Genomic DNA, 13,433 nt, shown 5'->3' with positions numbered 1-13,433 from the left:
GCTATCTTTTGATAGCCAGGCACCATCAAGAGCTCACTTTTTAAATGATGAACTATTTTAATATGAATGCAAGTAAAAAGAATGAAGTGACTCCCTGAGCTGTAAATAATTATAATACTTGCTATATGTGCTATGTAGGCCTGCCCAAAGTAATTATTTAGTGTTAAATGCCCACATTCCAATATGGCTATGTGATTTTGAATGGACATCTGATGTTTTATTGTTTAATGGACATCTTATTTACCTGGTGTTGACACTGGACTAATTTTTAAACTGAAATGACATCTTTGAAGGTAACATATACTACTTTTGGTTATATCCATTAAGAAAAAGTAAAAATCTACAAGATAAGACATATGAAATTAAATGATTACAGATTTATCAATAATAAATTAAATGATAAATGAATATTATGTTTATTTTAAGATAATAACTGAAATATTGGAATAAGTTCATACACATTTATAGTCAATGTTGGTCAAGTGATTATTGACTTATAAATATAGTAGAAATAGAACCATTTTTTATCAAAGATAACCCTTTGGTAGGTGTTCAGACTAGACAAATTTTTATAGTAAACTGATAATCCCTTGGTAATATAAATTTTCTAGAGAATTAAAATTCCCTGCCAAGTTAAAATAGGTACCTTTTAAAGCTTATCATTCATTTCTTTGAATCGCTGAATGCCTGCTATTTTTATATTAATATAATACATGGTGATTATAGACAATGAATAAAATATGGACAAAGCCAATTAAGAAGTTGGTAAAGGTCCAGAGATAACTGCTCTTAGCAATTTAACGTGTATCCTTTCAAATATGTGTGTGCATGCACACGTGTATAAGGACATATAATCTGTAGTACCATATTTAGTGGTTGAATACTATTCCAGATGGATCCAGATGGATCCTATACATCCAGATGGATGTAAAGGATCTCTGTAAAAGATCTAGTTCTAGGTGGATGAGTTGTCTCTTCCTTTAATTCCTTGGGATACACTGTTGTCCTTGTCTTACAGATCTATTATCTCCAGTTGCTGATGAGGAGGATCTGCCTTCTGTATATGTAACAGAACAAAATGCTGTCTGGTCCTGCGTTGTATCTTTGATCGGCGGTTTGTTTGAGTCCATTGTCATGGCTATTATGTTAGCCTGTGTCATTGAATGCTTCCTAGTTTTCACTGACTCACCACCAACCACGATGGCTTTTTCTAGTCATTGTTCTTTCCTGATGGCAAATCAAAGCAAGTGAGCCTTACCACCCTTGTTTCTAAGGAGTATTCTAGTTGCATTTCTTCTAAGACTAATTTGTTCATCCTTCCAGCAGGCCATGGTATTTTCAATATTCCTTATCACTATCACAGCTCAAGTGAATATTTTTTTATCATTGCACACCTTTTTGCATGCATATGAGGTGACTGAAAAGACCATGGCTTGGATCAGGTGCACCTTATTCATCCAAGTAACATCTTTGATTATGAAACTTCTAAAGAAGGCTTTTCCAGCAGATTTGTCCAATACATATATTACTTGATTTCTTAACTGCTGTCTCTATGAACATTGATTGGTAAAGAAGTTAGCCATGCTTAAATGAGATTTATCTTTTTAATTAACTCTTTTCAAACCATATTGAACTTTAGGTTGTTCATATTTTTCATGATCATAAATGACATTGCATTGAGTATATTTTGAATAAAGCTCTGGAAACCATGGGAAATTCCACAGTTATTTTCTTGGCATAGAGCCTAGGAAGTAGAATTGCTGAGTATAAGGGCATTTCCATTAGTATTTTTTTAAAAAATCGATTGCCTATTAGCCTTCCCAAGTTTGGGCCCACTCTCATTTCCACCAATTCTGTGTGTGGTACTAACTGCCGCACAGTCTTACATCTTTGCCAATTTTCTATCACTCATTCTCCAGGTTCCTAAAAAATTTGGGGGGAGGTCACTAAGCCCCAAGGATGATATCCCTGCTCAGAGCAGCCAGTGCACAGAGAGGACCATAGGGTGGAACCCACCATGAGACTTGATGTCTCTTACTGAACCATAGTGCTACGGGGAACAACACTGGAGACATAGTGGGGGAATTGTGCCTTATCTGATTCTACCACATCAGGGTGAAACACTAAGGGTGTGCAACAGAACAGCAAGGGGAGCAAAGCAACGAAGTCCCTGAGGAATATCAAAAATAGACTTTGAGGTCAGGGCCTGGCACCCATCAGACTTTACTGGAAACACTCAAAAAGGTCAATAGACAAACCTGGAAATATTTATAGGTTTTTCTCTTTTTTTTGCTGTTGTTATTGTTGCTGATTTGTGTTTTTGGTTTCTTTTGTTGTTATGTTTTGCTTTGTCTTGTGTTTGTATTCATTATTGTCACTGCATGTCTTTCTAGATAAGATAGGCAGGATAAACAATCTGGAGGAGAAAACAATGGGACCAATGGTTCTGGGGGGACACAGGAGAAGGGAAGGCAGGGGAAAGGAAGGAGGGTGCCCACAAACCAGGGGCAAGGGAACAACAAGTGATCTAAAATCGATGGTGAGGAGGACATGGGAGGGCTGGTGGGGCTTGATCAAGGGCAATGTAGCTGAGAGGAATTAGAGAAGCCCAAATGAAGGCCAAACATGATAGTGGGACAAGAGGTAAGTAAAAGGAAATAGAGGAAAGAAACAGGAGGCAAAGGACATTTATAGAGGTCTAAATAAAGACATTTACATATGTAAATACATATATTTTCTATATATCAATAGGGAAATAGATTTATGTACATATATTTATTTGTTAAGTAGTAAGGCAGCAGATGGACATTGGGCTTCCACTCAAGTACTCCTTCAACACAAGAGCACTTTGTTCTACTAACCTGGCATTCTGGGATGCTCACCTTCCCTTGCATGATTGCTGAAGACAAAGTGGGCGCATAAGCAAATGTGGTGAAGAAAGCTGATGGTGCTTGGCTATCAAAAGATACAGTGTCTGGGGTCTTAAAGGCCTGAAGATAAACAAGCGGCCATCTAGTTGAGAAGCAACAAAGCCCACAGGGAAGAAGCACCCCAACCTGTGTGACCATGAGGTGTCGAAGGGGTCAGGTATCAAAGACCCCAACCAAAAATCCATATCGATGGGAATGAAGGGGAAGGTGGAGTGGAGACCCAAAATCCCTCTGTTGACAATTGGACATCCCCTTACAGAAGGGCCACAAGGAAGAGACGAGCTAGGGTGCAGTACAGCACCAACAGAACACACACCTTTGCTTTAGTTTTTTAATGCGTCCATCCCCACTCCACTATCATGACTCCAATTCTACCTAAAAAATCTGGCTGGATCAGAGCATGTACACTGGTACAGCAAGAGCTTGAAACATAGGAAATCCAGGACAGATAAACCCCTCAGGTTCAATAATGAGAGTAGCGATACCAGGAGGGGATGGGGAAGGTTGAGGGGAGATAGGAGGAACAGATCACAATGATTGACATATAACATGCCTCCCCCCAGGGGAACGGACAACAGAAAAGTGTGTGAAGGGAGACAGTGGTCAGTGTAAGACATGAAAAAAAACTAATAAATTATCAAGGGATCATGGGAGAGGGAGGGTGGGGAAGGAGGGGAAATGAGCTTGATACCAAGGGCTCAAGGAGAAAGAAAGAATTTTGAAAATGATGATGGTAACATATGCACAAATGTGCTTGACACAATGGACATATGTATGGATTATGACAAGAGCTATATGAGCTCCCAATAAAATGATTTTAAAAATTGGTGGCGGGGGGGTGGGGGAGACTCACTTCAAAATCCCATGTACAAAAGATGTACAATACACTCATCAAGGACAAATATAGCCAAGGCCATGACCCTGACAGAATTGAGAAGGAAGAGCAAAGCTGAAAACAAGCTGCGGAATTGGGGAAGTTCTGAGTTATAAAATTGGAGAAATCGCTCGGAGTTATATGGAGACCTACTTTTACTATTTACAGTAAGAATGATGAGAAAGAGAATGGTCTACCTTCTTAAGATTGCAATTGTGATTTGAAGAGTTGGCAATGAGACACGCCAATTTCTTTTCTCGTGTCTTTAAAATATACTCGGTAAAGAAAGCAACATTTATACTGGGAAAAGTCTATGATCACAGTAAGATAGAAGGAGGATTTTAAACTCAGTGCAGGTCCTCCATTCCAGATAAACTAATTTTTAATAGAAAGAAAAATGCGAGGACCATGCAATACAAGTTTCCCATTTTCAACTCTCGGAGGAACCCATCTCTACTGGACAGAGTCTTTGTCACTCCAGGAGCAAATCAGTATAAAATGGAAGGATTTAGAGGGAAAATATTTTAACTTACTCTCACAAATAGGTGCCTCTTGATCCCAAACGGCATTATTGCCTGAGAGGAGACAAGTAGTGGATGAAGAGCCAATGAGTTGGAACCTAGAAGCAAGGATTGGGAAATTATTAGACGGCACACACAAACCCAGCCCAGGGCTTCACAGGAGAAACACCTGGTGACCTGCTCCCAGGAAGATAGCAGCCCAGCAAACCTATGGTCTCTTAAAACCCCATGGGTTCTCTTCGGGCACACAGGGTTGCTGTGAGTCGAAAATTGACTTGACACCTAACAACAAAATCAGCCACACACATATTCCCCATGTAAGTAACCATTTAGATCAGGTAGGCATAATAAATTACAGACTGAGTACACCCTAGGAATTGCTCAACCCATCTCCATCTGCAAATTAAACCTTTATTTCTAAGGAAAAGCTTAGATTCTTCTTTGTTCTGTCTCTTTGTCACCTTCTCTCGCCCTTTTAAATGAAATGGGTCATCTCCCTATTCAACATGGGGTGCTTTTGTACTTTCTTTAGGGAATCTTACGGAGTTATTTTGTCCGTCTGCGCTTTCCATCAAGGAAATGATGGGCTCCTTGATGAGCAGGAAACTCTTATGGAAATACTTAACAGCCTGTAGCATCTGGCTTAGAGAACCTGAAGCATTGGGTGTTCAATAATTATCTGTTACGTGTTAGAGAGTATTGGCTTTACCAAGAAAGTTCAGTAAGCAAAAGCCAGAGCAATGACAGCATATCTTGAAACAGTTAAACATCTTTAACTGTGTAAGGCAAGGATCATGTTCACTCTGTCAAAATCACTTAGAATGGGACACCACTATTGCCAACATTCCATCCTAATTTGTTTCAAGTATCCATACTGTTACTGTGAGAACTTTTCATACTTTTCTGTGACCATCTCAGATTTTCTTTGAGAAATTATTTGTTCATATTTTTTTACTTTTTATAATTGATCTATATGAGTCTGTACATTTTCTCATTTGTTGAGGGTCTTTATTTTTTGTATATAGGAAATTTTAATGTTTTTGTATGCATAAAAGTTCAATTTTGTCTATAATAAAATTACTTTTAAAATATGTCTATTAAAGTCTTAAGTCAGAAACAGATCTACCTCTATATATGATGCTTTATGTCTAACATTTAGTCTTAAGTCTAGATGGACTTTGACTTAATGTTTGGTGTGGTCTATACAGGCGTCTAGCTTATAGTTTTAGATAATTGATCTACTAATAAATAATTCAATTTTCCTTGCCCTTAAATATCATCTTAATCATCGCTAAATTCTTACAAAAACAACTATTTCTTGGGCTCTGTATTTGTTCTCTGGCTCTGTGTCTCTACTCCTGCCTTATGTCAGTTTTAAAAACAATTTTTATGTTTTTAATATCCATTGACTTATAGTACACTATGGAAGTAAAATTTCCTCTGGTTACTATTTCAGGAAACTTTGTTGGTGGGTTTCATGGTATATATTTTCCAACTTAAAAATGAATAATTTTGGAACTCTACATTACATATTAATTCAAATATAACATATGAATATTAAATATTTTTAAATATTTTAAAGCTTTTTATCTTCCATTTTCTTAAGCACATCTTTTGTGTCCCATGAAAGTTTTTTAGATTTTATTGAAAATTCTGCATATTTCTTGTTAAATTATGTTGAGTTGATTTTGTTGCTATTATGAATGTTATTTTCCATTCCTACTTGGTTACTTATATAAAGAAAGATCTTAATTTAATAATACCTTTTACAGAATATTTTACTAATATTTCTAATTAGTTCTGATAGTTTTTCAGCTAAATCTTTTAGTATTTCTGGTTAGTAACTGAGATAGTTAAAGTTTACTGTGCCAACCTGGCTGACAAACACATGTGGGGTTAATTGAAGGTGAAGAGATAAATGGCTCAGTAAGCCTCGCCTTTTGAGTTCTCAGGTCTCTTGCTTTCTGATGGTCAGACTAGGGTGCAGCTGCCTTAGTCAGTTCCCTGTTTCAGCTGGGAAGGCTCACTTCCTGGGAAACGTCCCTGAGGAGAAGCCACATGGACCTACCCTGATGCAGCCCTGGGTGCTGGAGCAGCCGTGTGGAGACCCCTGCCAGTGCTGAGATGCTTACATGTTCACTGATTCTGCTTTCCTCCTACAGTTGGCATCATTGCGTGTGTTTTGTGAGATGGAGGAGGACTTTGTGGATTGGTGTCCGACATATGTGCTAATGTTGGACTTGTGGGCTTGGGTAGCACTGGGTTGGGATGTTTTCTTGATGTGCACTCACACTTTATATAAAACTCTCTCTCTCTTTCTTTTTTTTCTGGTTACAGGTTTATTCACCACAAAAGCATCCCCTCCGACTTTACTGGGCTGGCTGACTACTTCCACGACCAAATCCGCCTTTAAACTGGAACTCCGTGGCTGACCCTGCCCTAGCCTCGGCTTTCTTGTCGGCACCAGGCGGCACAGCGCTCCGTCTGTAAGTGTCTCCGTCGGCCTCTCCTCTGGTCAGTCTGGCTGGTCGCTCACCCTCCAGGCCTTTGGGCCGTGGCCTGGCAGTCTCGGGGCGACTGCGGCGCAGGGTGGCAGGCACAATCTCAGGGGGCAGGTGAAGGTCATCCCGGAGGTACTGAATCCCCTCGTTGGTAAGGTACCAGTAGAAAGGTCTCCAGGAAAACTGTTCCTTCACGTAGCCTCGTGACTTGAGAGACTGCATGGCCTTCATGATGTGAAGGTTGGGCACATTCTTGTCCGCCAGTTCGAGGTGCTTGGGCATGTGGACATCCTTCTTGGCCACCATTACCCCCTCCTTGAAAAGGAGCTCATAGATAGCGATCCGGTTCTTCTTGGGCATCTTGCAGCCGCTGCGTGCAGAGCCAGGATGGGAAAGCAAGGGCAAACTCTATTTTATACATATGAGTTTCTGTGGATTTGTTTCTCTAATGTACCCAGACTAACACAGTAACAATATGCTAAAGAAAAAAATTTCATATATAAAAATGCATGAAATATAATATTTTATACATTATACAAATTTTACATTTCATATAATATGTTTATTTTGGAAGGTGGTGATGAAGGAGAGTATAATTTTATTTTATTTATGCAATAAGTTTTAATAGTAAGAAATATTCAAAGCATTCTTTTCCTTCTTCTAACTTTAATTAAAGTTTTATGCATGATTTTAGAGTTTAAATAACAATAATCATGTTCTTGCTATGACAGAGAGTATATTTATATGAAATTAAGAAAATATCTATGTTCTATTATATTATATATAGTTCCAAATTTGAACCATTTCTGAACAATGATGGCAGCAGTACAGGCCAGATTCAGAAGAGGACGTGGAACAAGGGGTATCATATTGATGTCACATGGATCTTGGCTAAAGCAGAGAATACCAGAAAGAGGTTTACTTGTATCTTACTGACTATGCCAAGGCATTCAACTGTTTGGATCATAACAATCTATGGATAAAACTGGGAAGAATGGGAATTCCAGAACACTTTATTGTGATCATGAGGAACTTGTAGATGAATCAAGAGGTAGTTGTGGGGAAACAACAAGAGAATCCTGCATGGTTTAAAATCAGGAAAGGTGTGTGACAGGGTTGTATCTTCTCACCATACTTATTTAAACTGTATGCAGAGCAAATCATCACACAAGCTGGCTTATATGAAGAGAATGGCCATCAGGATTGGAGGAAGGTTTATTAACAATTTGCGATATGCAGATGATGCAATCTTGGTTGCTGAAAGTGAGGAGGACTTGAAGCACTTGCTGATGCAGATCAAGGATGTAGCCTTCAGTATGGATTATAACTCAGTGTAAAGCAGAGCAAAGTCCTTACAACGTGACCAGTAGGTGCATCATGATGAATGGAGAAAACACTGAAGTAGTCATGGATTTTGTCTGACTTTGATCCACAATCAATGCTCATGGAAGCAGCAGTCGAGAGATCAAAAGACAGATTATATTAGGTAAATCTTTTGCACAAGACTTCTTTAGAGTATTTAAAAGCAAGGACTTTACTTTGAGGACTAAGGTGCACTGAACCTATGCTACAGTATTTTCAGTTGCCTCTTTTGCATGTGAAAGTTGGACATTGAATAAGGATGCTGAAGAGAAATCAATGCATTTGAATTGAGATGCTGGAGAAGACTAGTGAAAGGACCACGGACTGCTAAAAGGACAAACGTATCTGTCTTGGAAGAAGTATGGCCACAGTGCCCCTTAGAGGCAAGGATGGAGAATCTTATATACTTGGATATGTAGTCAGGAGGGACCAGTCCTTGGAGAAGGGCATCACGTTTGGTAAAGGGAAGTGACATGAATTGACACAGGAGCTGCACCAATGGGCTCAGACAGAGTAGCAATTGTGAGGATGGCTCAGGACCGTGCAGTGCTGAGTTTCCCTGTGGATAGGGTTGCTATGGCTTGAAACTGACTCAATGTCACCTAACAACAACAACAACAACAACAACAACAACAAGAAGACTTGAGGAGTAAGGCTGCTTTGATTCATGTGTGTTGAATAGACATCCCTGAACAGCTAGATGTGGGTATTCTCTTTGTTTTAATCATATTTTGAAGATTTTTGTCTTTCAAAAGGAAAATTTAAGCCATTCATATTTTATGTCAAAGTTTTTCTTGCTTATTGTGTCCTTTCCCATTTGCCTATTTGGAAATTCCAAGGGTTGGGCGCTCAGCACTGCACAAGGTCAACTCTCTTCTTGCTCTGTGGAAACAGGGATTCTGCAGGAGAAGCCACTATGAGGCGGTAAGGTTCCCAACTCACCCTTTGTTACAAGCATAATGAATAGTTGATCCAAACTGGGTATCTGTGTTGATAACCACCATTCCATTGGAGGGTTTTGGAGGATGTCCACAAGATTTTCCTAGAGGAAAGAAGCAGACTTTGGGACAAGACATAGGGCTCACTTTACCTTCTGTATAAGGTTCACACCGGAGTGCAGCTTACTGTGTGACACAGCTCTGCTTGCTGCTCAGAACTGGCCAGTTTGACGAAATCCGCTGTGTAACCTCAGAATCAAGCAGCTAGGGGTGTGTCACCTTTCAATAGACCTCTGTGCATCTCCCAGTAAAGGTCATTCATAGCTAAAGAGTTGTACTCTGATCCCACCCACACCAGTTATCACAGCGTCAGCTTTCTTCATGGTGGGGTCCGGAGGGTCACAGTAGAGCTGTGTTCCACAGGGTTTTCAGGGTGGTCTCTTTGAAAGGAGATCACCAGGCTTTCCTCTCGCGGGAACTTTGGGGCACTAGAACCTCCGGCTTTTGGGTGAACAGCCAAGCGCGTCCACCATCTCCACCACCAGGGACTCCTTTGACCCCCACCAGCTTCCATAAAAGCCCTCAAAATTGATATGCTCCCTTTATCTTTCATTAGCCAAGTATAATTTATAGTGACCCATTTATGGGGGTCCATGAATTGTGGCCGTCCCAAAATATGTGTTGCAAATCTTAACTCCTATCTATACCTATTGCTATGAGTTAGAATGGAGTGGATGGTAGTGAGATTTGTAGTTCTCATCCCATTTGGTAGTGGGCTTTCTATGTTATGTTAATAAAACGATATTAGTGTTGGGTGTCTCATGACTCAATTTCTTTTTTAACCCAGCAGAGAAGCAAGCAGAGGAGAAGGAAGAAGATAGATGCCAGACTTCAGGAATATCACTAAGGAAGCAAGAGACAAGGCCCTTCCTCCAGAGCTCTCGGAGAGAAAAAGTTTTCCCAGTAGGGCAGCCTCCTGAATTCAGATTTCTGGTCTCCTAAACTGAGAAAATATGTTTTTGTTTGTTAAAGCCATTCGCTTGTGGTTTATCTCTTACAATAGCACTTGATAACTATGACACCTTCATAATTTTCTTTCTTTCAAAAAGTAATATATACGTATATTTAAAATATATTATATATAAACTTATATATATATTTGCTATTTTAACATGTTTTACACGCACAGTTAAATGGCATTAATTATATTCATCATGTAGTCCAATCACTACTATCCATTTCCAATAATTTTTCATCAGCTTTAATGGAAATCTCAATGTTCCCCAAGCAGTGACTCCCTATTTCTCTGCCCCTCCAATAACCATTAATAAACTTTGGATACCATTTACATGAAATATCTATAATAGGCAAATTCATAATGAATACCTTGTGTCCCTGATGCATGCAATTCATGATTTCTGCTATCAAAAGTGACTTCTGGTGAATGAAGATATTTTTCCCCTAACACTTTTTGCAAAAGCCTTTCCCATGAAACTAATACCCAGTCATGGTGCAGAGAATCAAGTGCTAAGAAGTGAGCACTTAGAAGACAACCCACCATTGAAACACCTTGAGCACGCTTAGGCATCTTGCTTCCAAAATTTGAACAAATTAAATCAGATCCCCTAGATTCTTAGACAAATTCAGAAGAACTCCCAGGGCAGGGCTACTCACGTTTACAGGTGTCTTCAGCACTTGACCAGACCAAATTTTCTAGGCAGGTGATAGAGAACACTTTCCCAGAGTACCCAGGGAGGCATTCATAGTACAAGTTTGTCCCAACTGGAAACTCAGACTCATCATTTGGAGTTGTAGGCTTGGCAAATGGAAATTGTTTGGGGGTTTTACACTGACCTGGAGGCCAAGACCACAGGAATATCAATGTTATTCTTTACTACTTCTTTCTTTTTTCTTCAATTAAGAATAGATAAGACTACAGAAACTAAGAGATTTATGATCTTGGCAAAAGATTTTCTTACCTAGAAATTGATGGTAGGATGGGGCTTTTCAATAACATCTACTCATCAGAAAATGTTCACTACTTGAAATACTGCTGAGCGTTCTGTTATTTCTGCTCTTATGAGAACAGAAACACAAAAAACTAATGAGAGCTTCTGCTCAGCGTTTCATGTGCCACACCAACCATCAGAATGCCTTTACCCAACATTTATCATGCCCTCACTCATGGGCCTTGATTCCCCCATTCCTCTCCATAGACTCTTTCCTGCTCTGTTGTCAGAGGTGCCCACATAAGCTGCCTCTCGAGCACTCTATCGCAGTTATCGGTTGTCATGGATTGAATGGCATTCTCCCAAAAGACGTCTACGAGTCTCAGAACGTGAACTCATTTGGAATAAAGGTTTTTGTAGATATAGTAAAAGATACTTTGAGATGAGACCATCCTAGATTTATGGTGAGCCTGTATTAAAGCTTACATTCTGAGCACAAGGTCTATGTAATTCACGGTGGGAGCCCTAAATCCCATTTTGAGTCTACACATAGATTCAGCCTCCACTGAGTTCTTTTAACAATTGACTGGCTGTGTGAAAAGCTTTGCTTCAGTCTTGACTTCAGCTCTTGCCTGGCTTGAAATTTGGTGGAAACTTGGATGCTAGGGCTGCGTGATTATGAGTCACGAGGTTTGACAAGGTGATTGAGGGTCTCAGAGGCAATCCCATAAACTTTTCAAATCTGCAATAGTGTATATATCCCAGTCATAATATTTCCCTGCTTCTGTAGTCCCGCCTGAGACTGTGATGAATTGATTTACCATTAATCGTCATTTTTTACAACAATATCCTATATTTATTTGCTCAACTAAGTAGTCATATGGATGTGAATAATTTGGACCATATTATGCCCCCAAGCACATGGTAACCTTGACCTACATGATTCATTTTTTGGGTTTATTTTTGTCTCATTTAAGATTTAAGTAAGGAGTCTCTATCAAATTTATTTGAGCTTTGGGACTCTTCCCCAACTACAACAAACCATAAATCCAATGACTGGTGTCCATATGCAAGAAAAGCGAGGGATATTTTAGATACAGTGTGATAGTGCGGTCTATTGTGCCAGCATGGCACCTGTGAGACGATATGGGTGGAGTTGAGCCTGTCAATCAGGTCGCAGCTTGATGACTTCCTTTGGAGGTGTGAAACGAGATAAATGGCTCTCTGGAGACTGCTCTCTCTCTCTCTCTTTCTGTCCCCACCTTCCTGGTGGCGAGCCACTCTGAGACCTGCCAGAACCCTGGAGGTGTGTCCACTACCATTGGATCCACCGACTTTGCACCCACCGGCCTGTGCACTTGCTGCATTCTGCATCATTGCTTGTGATTGTGTGAGTCAGAAGAGGGATGTATGAACTATCGGGCGTAAGGACTTGAGTTGGACTGGGCTGGGATGTTTTCCTGATATATAAAGCTTTGAGATAAAACTCTTTCTTGAGCTTTATATGAGTGTCACTGAATTTGTTTCTCTAGTCAGCCTGGCCTAACACAGAGAGAAATTAAGGTGTAGTATCTACAAGTCAAGAACACCAAGGAATATTGGAAGTCACTGGAATGTGGAAGAGACAAGGAATGACTCTCCCAGAGCCCGAGAAGGAAATATAGTTCTGCTGACACCTTGCTTTCAGATTTGCACCTACCAGAATTGTAAGAGAATAAATTTCAACTTTTTAAGTCATCAAGTACAGAGAAATTTGTTATAGCTGCCCTAGGAAATTAGGGCGTTGAGTCCCAGCTTTAAAATGCCATTGACCCCCTGCTGAGAATTTGCATTGCATTTCTATCTCAGATATACTGAATCAGACTCTATTTATATTTTAACAACATCCACCCTTATCTGGGGTGAAAATGCAAATTCTCAGTGGGGACTGAAATGGGAATGAACTGGTTGGAAGTCCTGTAGCAAATAAAAACCTCACTCTTCTCTTGCTGAAGCTAAGCCAGCCATTTAGGAGCCAGGGCACAACAGACTAAGTCATGTCGCTCCTCTAAGAAGTTATGTTCTCTTCATGAGTGGGTAGAATGGGTGATAATATTTTAAAATATATTCTGATTCAACTACCTCATCTCTGAAGGAGCAGCTTCTGCCTATCCATTCACTAAGCCTAAGCTGGAGCCAACATATCTGCATTTAGAAAACCACTCGGATTCTGACTTGTATCAGCCATTAAGAGGATGACAGAGATCACGGGAAACTTAAATGCCTTCATTGTGTGTAGCCTTTACTGCCTGGATTTCTCTTCTCTCTCAGGGATCGCTTGCACTTGATAAGGAATTCCCCTACTGGTGGCACCTCCCA

The 13,433-nt window shown here is 39.9% G+C and overlaps 2 protein-coding genes across 2 annotated transcripts in view; both read right to left on the bottom strand.

The window, feature by feature from the left end:
- The window catches only part of LOC101654788 (complement receptor type 1-like), a 161,576-nt gene that overhangs the window by 48,497 nt on the left and 99,646 nt on the right, over positions 1 to 13,433 (bottom strand). The window contains exons 26-28 of the mRNA XM_045298193.1: positions 10,801 to 11,001; positions 9,131 to 9,230; positions 4,338 to 4,423 (exon numbers count right to left, since the gene is read on the bottom strand). Coding sequence (XP_045154128.1) covers positions 4,338 to 4,423; positions 9,131 to 9,230; positions 10,801 to 11,001 — 387 coding nt within the window. The remainder of the gene's footprint in view (positions 1 to 4,337; positions 4,424 to 9,130; positions 9,231 to 10,800; positions 11,002 to 13,433) is intronic.
- On the bottom strand, positions 6,695 to 7,186 carry LOC105978336 (40S ribosomal protein S10-like). The gene has a single exon (XM_045298050.1). It carries the CDS (start codon positions 7,184 to 7,186, stop codon positions 6,695 to 6,697), a length of 492 nt encoding a protein of 163 aa, XP_045153985.1.

Source organism: Echinops telfairi, unplaced genomic scaffold (genome assembly GCF_000313985.2).
Source record: "Echinops telfairi isolate 266 unplaced genomic scaffold, ASM31398v2 ScPeMD7_7424;HRSCAF=8462, whole genome shotgun sequence".
NCBI classification, from domain to species: domain Eukaryota; kingdom Metazoa; phylum Chordata; class Mammalia; order Afrosoricida; family Tenrecidae; genus Echinops; species Echinops telfairi.
The sequence above is the reverse complement of the archived record's forward strand: the minus strand, read 5'-3'. Positions and strand labels throughout refer to the sequence as shown.